The sequence below is a fragment of the Apus apus genome, chromosome Z, assembly GCF_020740795.1.
Source record: "Apus apus isolate bApuApu2 chromosome Z, bApuApu2.pri.cur, whole genome shotgun sequence".
NCBI classification, from domain to species: Eukaryota; Metazoa; Chordata; class Aves; order Apodiformes; family Apodidae; genus Apus; species Apus apus.
This window is the reverse complement of record NC_067312.1, coordinates 49754295-49772466: the sequence shown is the minus strand read 5'-3', so window position 1 is coordinate 49772466 and position 18172 is coordinate 49754295. Positions and strand designations below refer to the sequence as shown.

General features: G+C 42.0%; 1 protein-coding gene across 4 annotated transcripts in view; it reads left to right on the top strand.

Annotated features, from left to right (window-relative positions):
• The first annotated feature begins 200 nt into the window (after window positions 1–200).
• Window positions 201–18172, top strand: part of FBXL17 (F-box and leucine rich repeat protein 17) — a 199798-nt gene continuing 181826 nt past the window's right edge. For 3 of the 4 annotated variants that reach the window (XM_051643658.1, XM_051643659.1, XM_051643662.1), the window contains exons 1-4: window positions 201–1030; window positions 6688–6810; window positions 9095–9352; window positions 10103–10234. In XM_051643658.1, coding sequence (XP_051499618.1) covers window positions 311–1030; window positions 6688–6810; window positions 9095–9352; window positions 10103–10234 — 1233 coding nt within the window. In that variant the 5' untranslated portion in view covers window positions 201–310. Of the gene's footprint in view, window positions 1031–6687; window positions 6811–9094; window positions 9353–10102; window positions 10235–16106; window positions 16611–18172 lie in introns of those variants that run through there. The other variant, XM_051643661.1, reaches the window with a different exon arrangement.

The window sequence follows — 18172 nt, the reverse complement described above, 5'->3', positions numbered from 1 at the left end:
TCCATCCCCGCCCACGCCGCGCTCCATCCCCGCTCCATCCCCGCTCCATCCCCGCCCACGCCGCGCTCCATCCCCGCCGCCGGCGGCAGCACCGAGCGCTCCAGGCCGCCTGGCACCGCCCACTCCCCGCCCCGCCGGGAGGTCAGAGCAGCGGTAGCGGAAGTTTCTCTCTCCCTCGGCGCCGCGTCCCGTCCCGTCCCGCCCTGCCCCGGCCCCGCCACCTGCCGCCCCCGCCGGCAGCATGACCGCATCCGGCGCCGCCTCCCGTCGGTGACACCCCGCGGCCCCTTCCGCTTCTGCCGTGTCATATATGGGCCACCTGCTCTCGAAGAGGGCAAGGAGTCTGAGCCGGCACCGGCGCTGCCGCCGGGGGAGGAAGGTGCCGCCGCGCAGCCGGGGCTGCTTCCTGCGCGGGCCCTGCATGCTCTGCTTCGTCGTGCACAGCGCCAGCCCGCCCGTCCCGGAGCAGGCCCTGCCCGCCGCGGATTCTCCGCTGCCACCGCCGCCCTACGCGGTTCTCGCCTCCGCGGAGCAGCGCGTCGCCCGCCGCCTCCTCTGCCTGCCGCCCGCCGCCTGGGAGCCGCGGCCCCGCTGCCCGCGCCTCCTCCTCTCGGGCCTGCTGCCCTCGCCCGTGCGAGGCTTCCTGGGGCCGCCCGGCGAGCTCGCCTCCGAGATGCTGTGCAAACGCAAGGGGGCCGGCCTGCCCGCCTGCCCGCCCTGCAAGCAGCCGCGCTGCGCGGCCGCGGCCGAGCCCGAGGCCGTCGCCTGCCAGTGCCCGGGGCAGCCGCAGCTCTGCGCCCTGCCCGCGGCCGGGGGCTGCGCGGCGGGCGGTGCGGGAGCGCCGGCCCGCGGCCCCGCCGGGGAGAGCGGCGGCGGGCAGCACGGCTCGCCGCCGTCCCCCGCGCCGGAGGAGAGGGGCGGTGAGGCGGGCTGTGAGGAGCCGCTGGAGCGCCCCGGGGACTGCTGCCTCGAGCCGCTGCCGCCGCCGGCCCCGAACATAAACCAGCTGCCGTCCTCCATCCTCCTCAAGGTGGGTCGGGGCGGGCGAGCCGGCCGGCCGGCCCGCTGCCTCCGGCGGGGGACGCGGGATGGGAGCGCGGAGGCGGTGGGGCCGGGGTGGCTGGCCCGGCCCTCGGGGTCCCGCTGCCTGTGGCCGCCCCGGGGTCACTTGTCGCCTCCCGCGGGAAGGCGGGCGGGGCGGGGCGGGGCGAGGGGAGGCCGGGGCCGCCCCAGCCGCGGCGGCTGCGTGGGCAGCTGGCCTCGCTCACCGGGTGTTTGAGAGTTAAGAAGGGTTGTGGGTGGGTTTTTTTCCGGTTTGTTAGGGTATTTTCCCTTGTTTAATTTGGTTTGTCATTGTAAACGACGTTGTGAGTCTTTAACGGAAGGTGAAGACAGGCAAGACAACAAGACCTAGACAGGCTGTAGACATGGGCAGGGGAAAACTGAATTAAATACAGCAAAGGTAAGTGTAGAGTCTTGCATCTGGGGAAGAACAACCCCAGGTACCAGTACAGGTTGGGGGCTGACCTGCTGGAGAGCAGTGCAGGAGAAAGGGACCTGGGGGACCTATTAGACAGGAGGATGACCATGAGCCAGCAATGTGTCCTTGTAGCCAAGAAGGCCAATGGCATCCTGGGGTGTATTAGAAAGGGTGTGGTTAGTTGGTCAAGAGAGGTTCTCCTCCCCCTCTATTCTGCCTTGGTGAGGCCGCATCTGGAATGTTGTGTCCAGTTCTGGGCCCCTCAGTTCAAGGACAAGGAACTGCTTGAAAGAGTCCAGTGCAGAGCCACAAAGATGATGAAGGGAGTGGAACATCTGCCTTATGAGGAAAGGCTGAGGGAACTGGGTCTCTTTACCTTGGAGGAGACTGAGGGGCAGCCTCATCAATGTTTACAAATAATGTTAAGGGTGAGTGTCAGGAGGACAGAGCCAGGCTTTTTTCAGTGATGACCAGTGATAGGACAAGGGGCAATGGGTGCAAACTGGAGCATAGGAGGTTCCACATAAACATCAGAAAAAACTTCTTTACTGTGAGAGTGACAGAGCACTGGAACAGGCTGCCCAGAGAGGTTGTGGAGTCTTCTTCTCTGGAGTAGTTTAAAATCTGCCTGGATGCTTTCCTGTGTGAGGTACTCTAGGTGATCCTGCTCTGACAGGGGGGTGGATGATCTTTCAAGGTCCCTTCCAACCCCTAAGATTCTGTGATTGTCTGAAAACTACTCCAGAAATACCCCTATATGTTTTGAGTAGTACCTGTTAACTTTGTAACGTTCCCTTCACAGGCAGCTTCTTACTTGTATCACTGGTGGAGTACTTATACAAGGTGAACAGTCACTGTATTTAGTGCTTCTGTGTAGGTCAGAAATACGTACCCAAATTTTCAGTGTTGCTGGAGGGAGGTATAACTTAATACTGGGTATTTTGATTAAGTTTTGGCTTTTACAGTTTTCACAATCGTTCAGTGTATTTGCAGCCCCCTGGAAATACATATTTTCATAACTTCTACTCTGTATCCTACAACAAGAGTCTCTTTTTCTTTCCTGGCACTTCTGCTGTCTTTTTCTTCCTTTAATTCTGTTCTGTTTTGTGAACAAGTTAATTTTTAAGCTACTCTGTTGAAAGTCAATAGGCTGGCTTTCTTCAGCTAAACCTTAGCTAGAAGGAGAAGTCAAGGTGGAGCCTTCAATGCTTCCCAGAGTTTGATATAAATGTGTTGTTAAAATTTGAGGAGTAGGGTTTCCCTATTACAGGCGTTTACTCTGGGGCCAGATGGCTAAACTTAAAGTAGGTTATGGTAATGAAAGAGTATGAGACAGATGACTCTTCTTGTTAGTAGTTTGCTGCTAGTTGTGTAACCCCAATGTAAAGTATGACCTTTACTCTTTTGTTGTCAAACAATAGCAATTGAGTTACCTACCTGCCCTGTCCATAAAATTAATTCTGTAAGGTTTTCAATTGGTTTGTGTATGTATTTATTTATTTTCACTTTTTTGAAGTACACATGAATGTGTTAGGGTACATTATGTAGATGCACTATTCAGATTACTTTTCGGGAAATACGTAACACTCATGGACTATCATCTGAATTAATCTCTTCTGTTATTGTGGAATTGAGACTTTGTCTTGTAGTTCCTCTGAGAAACAATCCAATCTGTTTGCCAACATTACCGGAAGATAACTTTTTCTTTGATTCAGGTTTTGAAACTGAACTGACTTGATTATTATGGCTTAAGCACTTTTTCTGATTAATGGTATGAGTACTTTCTGGTGAGCACTTCAGTGCTCAGTTTCACTTTTTCAGAAATACCAATCTGTAACTCTTCTATATCAATTCTTTTAATAGTGAAGGTCTGTTAATGCCCATCTCACCAGTGAACTAGAGTTAATTTTTTTTCCTTAGTGTGTTCTATTTTGTATTGACACAGTACTTAATTTATATATGGACTTTCAAGGAGCTGTTGGTTGTGTGGGTGTTGTGGGGTTTTTTGTGTTTGTTATTTCAGATGTTCCCCACCTCCCCCAATGAGTTTGTCTCTCTAGTCTAGGTCCTTTGGGAATTTTTTTGAAAAAGCCTGCCTTAATTACAGCAGCTGGAACCAACCTACTCACCTGTTGTTGTGTTTTCTTTTTTCAGTCCCCTCTTCCTCCCTCACCAAATTTGCCATTAGATCCTTAGCTAGACTTAGGGGTTGGGTTGGTTTTTTTGTGAGTTTTTACTAGGGTTTTTTTATCTACATCCATAGCTGTTTTTTCTGTTATGGGACTCTTAACTTCAGATTTCTAATGAGACATCTTGATAATTGAATTATACAGGTGCCTAAAAGCTTTAATGTGCTGAGTTTTGATACAGGTAGAATATGCCAAATGTCATCCTGTCTCCAAAGATGCCATTTTATTATGAGAGGGTGGGACATCCAAAGTCTCTACCAAACTTTTCACAGTAGGTAGCAGAGACACAAACCTTAATTAATGGGCAAGAGATTACTTCCTCAGAAGTCCTGGGAGCCACATCCTGTGTTTTTCTATGCTTGCTTCCCTTGATTCCCACATCTGCAACCCCCTGATGCAGTGGTGCTAGTGCAGGAGGGACTGCCAACTGTGTGTATACATGGTCTAGAGGCAAGCCCAAAGAAATGCTGTAGCAACACCTAAGGAATAGCTGGCCATTGTGAGCTGCTCAGGTGCTTTTCTGTTATGAAGCACTTGTGTCTCCTGTAAATGAAGGATATGGGACTGGATGGAAGAGTTTGTCAGACTAAACTTGGATTGCAAATCATTGTATGGGCTCTACTAAACTGGAAAGTTCATAGGGCAGTGTGCCAAGTATCCCTGGCTGGAGAAGGTGTCTCTTCATCAGTATGGAGAAACAAAAGCAATGTGGTTCCACAGATGAAGCAACCTTATAGTTCATCTGGTCACTGAAACATGTATAAAAAGAATGTTGCACAATGAGCAAAGTTTCATCTTTAAGCTTTGTAGATGAGGGTGATTACCTTTTGACTAAAGGGTAATTTAAATAAATTCTTTTTAAAATCTGAAAGGAACTAAAGAATGACAGATCAATCCACCTGACTGTAACCTAGACAGTGAATGAAAAAGAGGGAGTTGTTGTAAGCATGCAAGGCAGATGATTACAAAATCTTGCTGTGTATCACTAAGTTTTCAAAACTTCATGCTATTTATCAAAAATCAGTGCCCATTGCAATTTCACTTTTTTTTTTTTTTTCTGAAAAGGAAAAATCTTTAGTTGTACCTGCCACTTCTTCGCAGTGCTGCTGTTGAGTCAAAAAAATTAACTGCTGTAAAATGGCATGCAGACTGAGTGAACTTAGTAATGCTGATTGAAACACTTCCTTTTGAGCTGTGTTAACAGGAACTGCATGTAGAACACAGAAAGGAAGTTCTCTGCTGTGCTTGGTACTTTTAAAGCCTCTGCAAGACTGTTAAGTTGTGGTCACTGGGGTCTCCTTAAAAAACCCACAGACGAATTGGAGGGACATCAGAGGAGAGCTAGAGGTTGTGGAAACATGGCCTGTGATGGTAGTTGGAAGATTCTGTTCAAACCAAATGACACTTCTCTGGAGAAAGAAGATAGAGATGCACTCTTTTGTTATGACAGAAATGATAGGAAAGATAAACCGTGTTCTTGTCCTTTGCCAAATAAAAAGAGCTAATAAGCTTAATTGGATGTGAGGGAAATTTAGATGAGATACTTGGAAAATTACTCACAGTGCGAGAACATTTAAATCTTGGCAAAAGTTGTTTCCTGTCCCTGAGGTTATGTGAGGAGGTGCAATTTTTACTTAAATTATTTTTTTAACAATGAGGGATATCCTCATCAGGAATGTTCTAGGTGTGCTTGAACTTGCTTCAAAACAGAAAAGGGTCTAGAAGAGAAGACCTTTTATATTTTAAGAGAGAGGCCGCTGTCTGAGCATTCATAGACCGTCCAAGGAGTTGCACACACAGCACTGGAGACTAAGTGCCAGGATGCAAGTGCCTCCATGACAGGTGGCTTCAGCGAGCTGGTGAGTGCCCCTTTTGCCTCCTCACTCACACACACACTTGCTTTTGGGCGCCTCCTGCTCCTTCAGGCTCATCCCTCGGTTTCCTGTAGCACAATTGCAGGCACTGAATCTTGTATTGAATAAACCAACAAATAGTTCAGATGGGACATCCAGGAAAAAAAAGCCAACAGCTGGAGCTGGGTGACAGTGGAGGGGGGTGCCAAACCAAGAGATCCCCGGGCAACAACACCCTTGAGATCTGTGCACCTGCCCCTCACCCGCTCTTCACATGTTCTACATGCACCTAGTCCAATGGTGATTTTTGTCTGGGATCTCCTCATACCTCATTGGATTCCTTCTCTGTCTCCAGGCAGGCTGTTAACTGCTCTTACTTGTGGAGTTTCATCTTCTGTTGAAGATGGCAGCCTCCTTGTCTCCTGGTATGCACTTCTTGTGCACCTGCTAGCTGGCAGAGCATGGGGAAACTAAAAAGTCCTAGACTGAGGAGAAGCACTTCTTAGCCAACAACTATTGTGTCTATCAAGGACATGAAATTGTACTGTTAGAATTGAGTTCAGATTGGCTCTGGTCAGACTGAAAGCCAGGTATATCTGTTAATTAACTTTTGCTGTCCTGGGCATTGCATTTTTGGATTTTTTTTTTTCCCTTTAATGAGTTTGGATGAACACGTATTTCAAAGCAAGAGCTTGACGTTAAAGAACTGACTGTATCTGGAAGGTATGATGTTTTAGTACCTACCTTCATGTCATTCCTTTTATTTTGTAATGGAATTAAAAGATTTTTCTATCTGAATCAGAACATCAATGAAAACAGCTTTTAAGTAGCTTGGAAATAACATTAAACTAATGTTTGTATTTGCAGTTCTTTAGGTATGCCATCTCAGAAGCACATTTGAAATTTGCTCTATGAAATGAGGGCTTACATAGGATACATTCTGTTGTTGGTTGTACTAAAGTGATGTACTCTAAGCTGTTGTGTGATGCACATTTTTTTTGTTACTATTCTCGACTAATCAAGTTGTGAGCAAGTTCTAGAGCTGTGTGTTGCAATGCATACTTATGTTTTTTTGTCTCTTACAGGCCAGTTTAGTAGTAATATATTTCTGTATGTGAAATATGATAACCTCTTACAGATAATATTTTTTTCCCTTTCTTTACAGATACTTTCCAATTTATCCATGAATGAGCGTTGCCTTTCAGCATCTCTAGTCTGTAAATATTGGCGTGACCTCTGTTTAGATTTTCAGTTTTGGAAGCAACTGGATCTCAGTAGTCGTCAGCAGGTATGAAGTATCACTGTGGAAAAACTGTTTTGATGGCTCAGAATTTGTTCTCTTGAGATTAACTCTTGATCAAAGGTAAACAAGAGAAACCCATCACTTTAGTGATGTCTGTGCTTTCAGGGATTTTTCTACTAGAGGCTGAAAATGGCTGGATCCTTAGATTAGCTCATTTGAATGTAGCCTGTTTTGACTGAGATAATTTGTTATACAGTCTGAGGATAAGTGCTGGTATAAAGTAATTGCGAGTTACCTGTCTCAGATCTCCATCAATTTGTGGTTGTTCCATTCATAAGAACTCTGAGATCTTACATTAATTGAAAGACATACTTGAGCTTTTCTGAGAATGCTTTAGTTTGAAGAATGGTCACTTAACTGGTGCTTGTTCTTTGTGTTAACCAAATTTCTTTAATTTTTCTTCAACTACTGTGACTCCTACTGATCAGAAGACAAACTGTCTTTTTAGGCCTTTATCTGATCCTAGAATTAAATATGTCTGGGGTTTATGGATTTCATTTAATGACATCCTCACAGAGCCTAGTCTTAGATTGTTCAGAGTAACCTTCCTCCTTGGAAAACTTTTTTAAGGATGATCATGTTGTTTGGCCTCTCTTTTAGGTGTCATTACTTAGACACTTGTAGAGGCTGATAAAACATTTTCATGAGCTTCATGAAAATGTAGCGTGTAGGAGAACCATAAAGATTGGAGGGTCTCATTTGAAGAAGCAGCAGCATGAACTCATTTTCATAATGAATGTACATGAAATATTTTTTTATATCACCAATTAATAGGAAAATATGCAAGTTCTTCTCCTCTTAAGAGTTTCTAGTTAATGTATTTCTGAACCACTGTGGGAAGTTACAAAGCAGATTGCTTTGGAGTCACCTGAGAAAAAACAGACACACTCAGACAGTGGTCTATCTTTTTGCTCTGTAGGTACTATTTGTCAAGGTGTATCCTTATTGCTAATACGGATTTTTTAGTACTTTTGCCTATTACGTATATTGGGATCTCACTAATGTTTATTAGTTGTGGCATTGCCCTAAGAAACCTATCTTGCCAATTTTTTGTTGAGTTCCTAAACCGATATTAAGCACAAATGTTATCCTTCTCTGTGTGTGGTGAGGGTTTGGTGGGGTTTTTTGTGGGTTTTTTGTTGTTTTTTTTTTTTGGGGGGGGCTTTAGGGGAAGAGGAGTTTTGTTTTGTTTATGTATTGTTTGTGGTTTTTCATGTTGATTTTTTTGCAATATGTCGTATTTTCTAGCTAACAGCTCTGTGTTGAAAAACCAAGAAAAATATTAAACTTGCTACTAATGGAAAACAGACTGAATGTAGCAGGGCATTTGTTGTCAGAGAAAAACTGACAAGGTTTTGGTTTTCTTGCCATCTGCAGGCTTAAAGCTAAATCTCATTGATACTAAATGGTGAATAAGTATGCCTGATTGGTTTTGTTAGAAAAACTTTAGTCATACGTCACCTCAGGTTTTTGGAACTAAACTTTTAGAGTTCTATGCATTGTGGGTCACCTGCTTTAGTTTTGTTTGTTTTAACTGATAAGCTTGAATATGAAGAATATCTTATGTTTCTTTTGCTTTTTAGGACTGGTTTATCTTGAAATTATTGACATGTTATCTGACTTCAGTGTGTACAGGTGCTAAGTGGACAGGATCTTTTTTCTTCACAGAAGCTCTGGGAAACTAGTATACATATCTGGTGTAATGATCATTTTAAGTGTGCGAGTATTCTTGGTTTAAAACTGAGAAAACAGAAGGAGAAAACTTCTAGTATTTATTTAGCTTTTTTTGCTGTTACAGTGTTCTCTCCTTCTCATCCTTTTTGTTCACTGCTTGATTGTTTTCCATTGTAAAGAAGCCCATTTTTACTTCCATTACTGTGGTATTTTTCTGCTGGTTTTGGATGATTACCAAAGCCTAAGTAGAAGCCTGTAGCATTTCAGAGACACATAAACCCTTTACTTCTCTGTAAATGCTACCTTAGGTATGTAAGTAGACTGCTGCTATAGAAGGGCAAGCAAATCCTTTTCTTCTAAAGCCTGGAGTGTTCTTTGTCTAAAAGATGAAGAGGACCATTAACTGTTATTCTCTCTATATGTTGGAGCAGAATTCTTTAAAGGTAACTGTAAAACTGATCATATCAATATGCTGTTACCTTGAAAAATAAATCTCCTAAAAGCTTATGGAAATTTATGGAATAGCTTACTGTGCTAAGGAAATTAAAAATGCTTAAAAAAAAATTGAATTTGAATATTTGGATTTTCTTTACAGGTCACTGATGAGCTGTTGGAAAAGTTAGCATCAAGAAGCCAGAATATTACTGAAATAAATATTTCTGATTGTCGCAATGTATCTGATACAGGAGTATGCATATTAGCCATTAAATGTCCTGGACTCCTAAGGTATACTGCCTACAGGTGTAAACAGCTTTCTGACACCTCTATTATTGCGGTTGCCTCTCAGTGTCCTCATCTTCAGAAAGTGCATGTAGGCAATCAAGACAGACTCACCGATGAAAGCCTCAAGCAGGTAACCATCCATTCCACAAATTTCTTTTGTAAATTCTCTATCTTCAACTTTTTACCAAGTGCAAAAAGTGACATGGAAGAAGATGCCCTCTTCTAGGATTTAACTAGAATCAGATTTAATCGTCTGATTTAAAAACTGGTTTATGCATATATTTTCTTGGTGCAGTTAAGTGCTGTTCTCTAGAGACTGTACATACTTTTTTATATATATCCAGAGACTAGATTATCCATTTAATAATTAAAACTCTATTCTGTCATCCTGCACATCACCTCTGGCTAATAGTTGCTGTAAGTGACTCTTAGTAATTCTTTTTTTTGTACCCTGAAAGCCAGATGTGATGGAGATCTTTGTTAGGCATGTAGGAAGGTTTCATCAATTCTCTCTTGTGTCAGAGGAGCATTTAGGATAAGCTGTGTAGTAGTTACATTAAATGAAGTATGCCATCAATGGTCTAGCATACAGGCATTGTGAACTACTTATGTATGTGCCCAATAAATAACTCAATTCCTATGTGCTGCTCTTAGCTCCATTTTATCGACTGTAGTTAGCAATTTAATTTTGTCATGTATGTACTTATAATATTTCTTGTTTGTGTATGCTGCTTACAAAATGTGTAAGGACAGTTATCTCTTAGGAGGGTGGGAGGTGGAGAAGCAGAAAGAAATCTCAGCTCCCAACTCTCTAGTTTATTCAAATCCTGATAGTTCTTGCATTTCTTTTTAATACTTGTTTTGATTTCATTAATTGCAGCTGGGTTCAAAATGCAGAGAATTAAAAGACATTCATTTTGGCCAATGTTACAAGATCTCAGATGAAGGAATGATCATTATAGCTAAAGGCTGTCTGAAGTTGCAAAGAATATACATGCAAGAAAACAAATTAGTAAGTACATGTTGATTTTTTTTTGTTGTTGTGTTTTTCTTTCTCACAGCTTGTCAGAGTTGTCTCTTGTTTTGGGTCTCTTTAAACATTTATTATGAATGACTGCTTTTTGGCAACGAATTGCTTAAAAATGTCTAGCTGTGAAAATTTAGGTTCTACAGCAATATCTCAGAAAAAGTAGTAGTTAAGCTAATGCTATTCCAGATACATGTTTACTTTTGGTTTTGGCATGACATTCAAGGAGTAATTGTTGGGAGATGCCTGATTTCTGTAGGAAATTACTTCATATGGAAAGTTTCTTTTTTTATACCAGTACATTTTTCTGTAGTAAAAAGTGCAAACTTACGTAAACCAAAAGATTTTTAGAAGTTGGGTTCTAGGCACTATGATAGTATTTTCTTGAAATGTATTGCTTTTGCATCACGATGCAGTAGAGTTGTGTGCCTGAGATAGAAGAAGGAAGTTGTAAAGAGTAATAAAATGGTTGTGTCCTAATTATAAGCACTCTCTGAAATTAGTGTTCCTGATGTTGAAAGCCAATATCTACTAAACGGTGAAGTAGAGCACTGGCTTTGTCTTTTTCTCTTATTTATTATTTTTCTCTTGCAAGCAAGTAGAGAATTTTGCATGCAATTGAATTCTTATCTATCAGCTAATGTCATAGTTGTAATCTCTAGTTTGATAACTGCTGAACTAGCACAAATAAATTGCATTTGTCAGAAAACAGCATACCTTGTACTTGGTCAATTGATATTTGGCTTAAAATTCATTGGATATTTGGCTTCAGATTACTTTGATACTTGACTTCAAATAGACAAACAGATACTAAAGCCCAAGATGGTTCATTTGAGAATGGTTACTATTCCAAAAGATCAAAAGGCATTTATTGGTTTTGATCAGAATTGTAGGAAGTTGAGAAATGGGAGGTACTGGCCAAATGTGAGATCTCAGGATAGTTCAAATGCAGAACAAAGCATGTGTCCTGTTATCCCATATCAAAACAAAATCTTTAATACCATCAAAATTAGTCCTTTTAAGATTTATTCCATTAGGTGACAAAGCTATAGAAGCTGATGTAGTTTTCCCTTGCTAGAGGCAAAATTCAGAACTTGCTGGTATTGTAATTTTGTGTGATGGACGAAGGCAACTTGTAAGATGTTCTTACGCACTTTTAAAATAAACATTTTCATTTTCCAAAGTAAATTAAAAATTAAAAGAATTGCTTAATGTCACAGAGTTAGCTGGAAAGGGATGAATGGTTGGTGACAAATGATAATCCACTGTTTTATTTTTCAACTTTTGTGGGTTACTTTTGATTTAAGACTGACTTCTAAAATAAAATCTTAATATTTGCTGTGACACGTCTTCCTACTTTTTTGGTGAAGAAGGTGGTTTGGGGAAATGTGTTTGTGTTTTTTGAAATAAGTAAGTATTCATTCTCTGAAATCAAAATATTCTGTGACAAGAAAAGTGTAGTTGACATGAGGATTTGTTTTATGTGTTTGAAGTTCACAGTTTGTCACTTTGTTAAAGAAGACTACTCCTTCATGCCCCACTCCCCTCCTTTTTAAGTGGCTACTGTCATTTCTATCTAAATCTGTAAATCAAGTCTGTTTGTGTTTTTATTTTCTTTTTTTTTTTTTCCTTTCTCATAGGTGCTTAAAATCATGTGACTCTTCCAGGCAATTTCTAGTAGTTTCAAAAGGCCTAGTCCGTTATGGGTAGTATGTGATGGCTGGATTTTAATGTAGTCTAGTCTCCGATTAATGGGTTTTATCCTTCAAAAATACATCTCTACAGAGGCAATCAGCAGCAAAATAATGGCTTTGTGAGTGTTACTTTGCAGTGAAATGTGGATCAGGCAACACAATTCAGTTGCTTCATCTGTTGCTAAGTAACTCCATTAGCAGACTGCTGAGCAGAAACAGAGATAAGAATTTATGTTCTGATTGTTTAATATACTAGGCATTTCACAGAAAAACAGACCCTTTCTTTTCTTTGAAATGTTGATTATGTCATGATAATAAGTGGAAGCTGCAAATAGTAAATGGGTGCAAGGGGTGTGTAAGGAACAGCTTAACGTTACAAGGCTAATTTAACACTAGGTTGTAGTTTCAAAACTGTGTATGATTTGTGTCTCTTAAAACTATGTTTATTTTTCTTTTGTCCTTTGAATGGAAGAGTAATTGTGTGCAAAACCTCTTTTCTGAAGCATACTGGCTGAATTAGGAACCTAGTGAAAAAAAAAGTAGAATTTCTGGTCTTACAAAGTATGCCAGTATATTAATCAGTCTTGTCTGTTTCCAAGCAGTCGGATACAATCAAGCAGTCTCGCAGAAATTCAGTGTAAATGGTAAATGGAAGAAAACTCTGTCCAGACTAAATTAGGAAATTTCCTAGCTTCTTGGTATGGTTTAGTTGGACTTCCTGTTTTTTTTGGTCATGGCTGGAATTGAATGGTATAACTTTCATATTTCCCTCATAGGAATGATTAATGTGAATGAAGCTAGTGGAAGATGAATTGATTGATTTCATTGTTCACTTTCTACCAACTTCTTTTTTTGTCCTTTCCACCCCAGATAGACAGTACATAGTTTCAGTTGAAAAATAAAGAGAACTGCTCTATACAAAACATAGAGTACTCTTACTGAGACATGGTGTGGGGCTGTACTTAACCTGAATTGTCAAGGAAAATTAACTCTCTTCATTGCAGCCTTCCCTAGAAGAATGGGGCCCTGAAATGTATTAAAGGTTTTCTGACTTCTTCATAGAGAAGTGTAGAATTAAGTTTTGTGTCTACTGTGCACCCAAAGGATTGTCACCAGAAGCAATTTTGTGTAAGCAGCATATTAACTCTCTTTCCTCATTATGAATAGAATAGATCTAGATTTGGGAGCTCCATTATTTTGCACACCAATGTATTTTTCATTACCTTTCCTTAGCTGACTGACTTAATAGGTAAAATTATAATACAGTGGTTGCTGAAATTTTGCACGTGTACCTCCCTATTCCACCCAGTATGTGTTTTTAATACTGAATCAGATGTGGATAAAGAGGTTCTGAAAATGAAAGGAGATGGAGTTGTAGATACTGTAACAGGATCACAGCATTCCTACCTCTGTCCTTTCTTCCCTTCTGCTCTTTTCTCTTTTCAAGCTTAGGGGTAGACTGGAAATAATACTGCAACTGAGCTACTACAGTTGGAAATGGCAGCATTCCTCCCTTTCTGATAAAATAGCCTTGGGAACTAGATGGCTTAGAGACAAATTATTTGTCTGATGGTTCCTAGGTACATTCATTAAGATAGTCTAAATGTTTCTAGTTCCTTGTTTGTATTTTAACTCTGTCCAGGAGCGGTGGCTACTGTTAGTGGAGGACATTTCAAGATAACAAAGTGTTGGCGTAATTGCCAGTGTGTTTGATTGTATTTTTTTCACGCTCAATACATGAGAACACTTATATAGTAAATACTTTACAGATGATTATTTAATTGTGTTTTTAAAGATGAGTATTCTGATAGTGTTCTGGCCACTTCTGCTGTTTGTAGCATATAACACAGTGTAGAAATTGATGTTAACTGTGACGCTGCATTTGATAGAAACTATAATACTTAAGAAAAGTGAAAAATAGACTTCTTTAGTTTCAATAATAAAGAACTAACATAAACTAAAACTTTTCAGTTTTATGTAATACTTGACATATTTTAAAGCATTGGCTGGAATCAACTTAATGTAAAGACCTATAGGACAAAATTAACTAAATGTTTTCTGAATAGTCACAGCATAGTGTACCTTAGTAAGTTTATCCTTACGAGTTTTACTGAGATTCCTCCCCAACTTTGGAAAGAAGTTTAGCTACAAGACTTTTACTTCAGCACAATGCATGACACAAGGTAAACATGAAGAGGAGAGAGTACTTTGCTCTTAGTCCAGGCAAACTGAGAAGAAGTGTCAGTATTGAGTCATGTAAAACTGCACATCGTATGATGATATGAACTAATGAAATTTGGATATATGGAAATAACTTATTTTTCACGGGTAGCAAGTACATGAAGGAGATTTTGGAGAAAAATAGTTTCCCAAAATATTTTCTAACTAGTTCATTTTACTGTTTTGAAATTTTGAAAAGAACTATTGTTGTTCCACACTTTCCCCCCTCAATTATTATTCTTATAAATTAAGAACTACTTCTTCAGGAGAGAGTTGATGGTTTTCTTTCTAGACACAGAGTGCACGTGTAGGACTATTTACTTGCTAAACATATTCATACATATTAAGGGTGATGGCATTACCGAGATTGATTTCTGTACTGTGCATCACAGCTTTGGACAATGATGATTCATCTTCTGTCAAGTATTTAATTAGAGCTTTCTAAACCAAAACTCCTTACAGATTACATTGTTTGTAGTGTTCATTAGTAATGGTAACGTTTCTTATGTATTTTAGTTTGGCAAACACAGTACATATGCATCAAAGGTACTAATGTACAGTAAAAATAATGCTCAGTGCTTTAATATGCATTGAATAACTATATTGAAACTAAGCTGAATCTGGAAAAACATGCTTTCATAACTGTTTGTAACATTTGTTCAGTATTAAAAGCTGCATTGGAAAGTTATTCAGTAAGCTTCCCATCTGAAACATTGATTTTGCTTTACAAGAAAATAAAATGGTTTAATCGTTTATTCATAAATTTAACTGATACAACCTTATTTCTCAGTTGTGTTTTTTTTTGTTGTCATTTTGAAGTCTGACATTTTGACTTGAGCATTTTCTGTAGTACACTTCTTAAGAGTAAAACATTGATGCTGACTTTGATAATAGAAGAAAAAAACTGAAGATAGTGTGCTGGTGTATAAACATGCATTTTCTGTAAAGGCACTTCGTCCTGATTTGAGCCAGGATGAAGCTACTTTTCCTTTTACAGCAGCCCATGTGTAAGAAGCCTGGGTTCGATTCCTGGCCAATGCAACAGCTGTTTTATTTTTTTTTTTCCGCCATTGGTGAAAAGAGCAAATTGTTCCTCAGTCTCTAGTAGGTGATCATATGGTGGAGCTTCTTGAGCCCGTCTCACCACTTGTGGTGGCATTCCAAAGTGTGGTGTCTTCTGGCCAGTTTGTAATTGCTTCTATGATACATGGATGATTAGGCCTTCCTACTCAAGCTCGCTGGGTGATCAAAGCAGTCCATTTACTCCAAGTCACATCGGTGGCATGATGGACAGGAGAAAGGTGCCTCTGGAGCATGAATCTCAGCACTGGTAGTCTGGGTGCCAGGAGGAGCTGCGCTTCAGAGCCGATCACTTCCGAAGTGGCTCTGACTCCTTTGTATGCTGCAAGTATCTCCTTCTCAGCTGTCGTGTTAGTTGGCCTTGGAACCTCTGTAGCTGCGGCTCCAGAATCCCAAGGGTCGACCTGGAGTCTCCCCTGGTGCTTTTTGCCAGTAACTCCAGTTAGGACCGTTGTGCCCTGCTGAGGTGTAGAGCACATTCTTGATGTCTGGCCCTGTTTTAGCTGGTCCAAGGGCCATTGCCTGCACAATCTCCTTATTAATCTGCTCAAAAGCTTTCTGTTAGCCAGGCCTTCTCTCTCAGCTGGTTGTGCAACTAGTCCTGTAGGACTCCAGCTTTCCACGTCTTGCTGTTCCCTACAAGACGACAAGAAATAGTTTGACTCAGGTCCAACAACAATGGTCTCGATCCCCTCCCCCTCCCACCCACGTAGGGAAGGAGAAAGAAAAAGAGAGACTTGGCTGGATTGAAAACTAAACTACACAGCTTTAATTAAACACTAATGATGTAAGAAAATATATACAATTAAATACAAATATGTTCAGGTATGTGCAAAATTCCTCTTGCTTCCCCCCACCCCCAGCAGCTCCCACAGCATCTCCTGAGCCGTGAACAGTCCCAAGAAATCCTGGAGCTGCTGCTGGAGAAAGCAGAGAGTGATGAGGGTCAGGAGAGCTCGAGCCTGCGGGTGATGGATGGACAGAGTTTCTTGGATGCTGGCCATGGATGGAAGAGAAGGGAAGAAGAAGCAGGAAGGAAGTTGTCTTCTGTGATCTCTGACCTTCCTCTGAGCTTACATAGATATATGGAATGGAATATCTCTGGCCAGTTTTGCTGTCTGTCTAATTCAGCCTCCTACAGGGAGGTCATAGATCTCCCCGTAGTGTCTGATGTGACCTTGAAGATGCAGCAGTTACAAAAACATTCCACTGTTATTAGTCTTAGTTGGAACACTTTGCTAGTTAAAAGAAGGCTTACTGAAGGGGAAAATTGGCTTAATCCTGACTCAAACCAGGACACGCTTGAACCTCTATGCGGATTTCACACTTTTCTGTAGTCTGGCAATAAATGCAGTAATTTATCCTCACCCTTAGGTGGCGCTGTTGACTGTGTAGTGGTAACACGTTTTCTACTCTTTGCTACAGCAAATTACAGAATCACAAAATTAAAGAATTGTCATGATTGGCAAGGACTGCTAAGATCACCAAGTCTAGCCATCAAAAACAAAACAAAACACCAAACACAAAAGCGCAAAGAAAAACACAACCCAGAAAATAGACACCCACACACACCATACCAAAAAGCACCCCCAAAAAAACCCCCAAACAACCTTGAGTGTGCCCTGGAGTGCCACATACACACGTTTCTTGAATCCCTGCAGGGATGGTGACGCAACCACCTCCCTGGGCAGGCTGTTCCAGTGCCTGATCACTCTTTCAGTGGAGAAATTCTTCCTAATATCCAGTCTAAACCTCCCTTGCCGCAACTTCAGATCATTTCCTCTGGTCCTGTTGTTACTTACTTAGGAGAAGAAGCCAACACCCGCCTCACTACAGCCTCCTTTCACATAGTTGTATAGGGCAGTGTGGTCTCCCCTCAGCCTCCTTTTCTCCAAACTAAACATCCCCAGTTCCATCAGCCATTCTTCATATAACTTGTTCTCTAGACCCTTCACCAGCTTAGTACCTCTCCTCTGGACATGCTCCAGCCCTTCAGTGTCCTTCTTACAGTGAACTGAACACAGTACTAGAGATGCAGCCTCACCAGTGCTGACTGAGTACAGGGGCATGATCGCTTCCCTTCTTCTGCTGGCCATGCTATTCCTCATGCAAGCCAGGATGCTGTTGGCATCTTGGCCACCTGGGCACACTGCTGGCTCATGTTAAGCTGCCTGTCAACCAGTACCCCGGGTCCTTTTCTGCTGGGCAGCTCTCCAGGTGCTCCTCCCTGGAGCTCGTAGCATTGCTTGGGGTTGTTGTGACTGAAATGCAGCACCTGCCACTTGACGTTAATAAACCTCATACGCCTCGGCCTAATACGCCTCATAAGCCTCGGCCCATCAATCCAGCCTGTCCAGGTCCCTCAGCAAAGCCTTCCTACCCTTGAGCAGATCAACAGATCTGTCCAGATGAAAAGCAGTGACAAGTGGTGTCCCTCAGGGGTAAGTGCTGGGCCCAGTGTTGTTTAATATCTTCATTAACGATATTGATGGTGGCATTGAGAGCACGCTCAGCAAGTTTGCTGATAACACCAAGCTGGGTGGTGCGGTTAGTGGGATTCTATCCAGAGGGATCTGGACAAGATGGAGAAGTGGGCCCAGGTGAACTTCATGAGGATCAACAAGGCCAAGTGCAAGGTCCTGCACCTGGGCCCAGGCAACGTAAAATATGAGTACAGGCTGGGTGAAGACACAACAGAGACCAGCCCTGTGCAAAAGGGCCTGAGGGTACTAGTGGATGAAAAGCTGGACATGAGCCACCAACGTGCAGTTGCAGCCCAGAAGGCCAACTCCATCCTGGGCTGTATCAAAAGAAGTGTGGCCAGCAGATCAAGAGAGGTGATTCTGCACTTCTACTCTGCCCTGGTGAGACCTCACCTAGAATACTGTGTCCAGCTCTGGTGCCTCCAGCACAAGTAAGATGTTGCCCT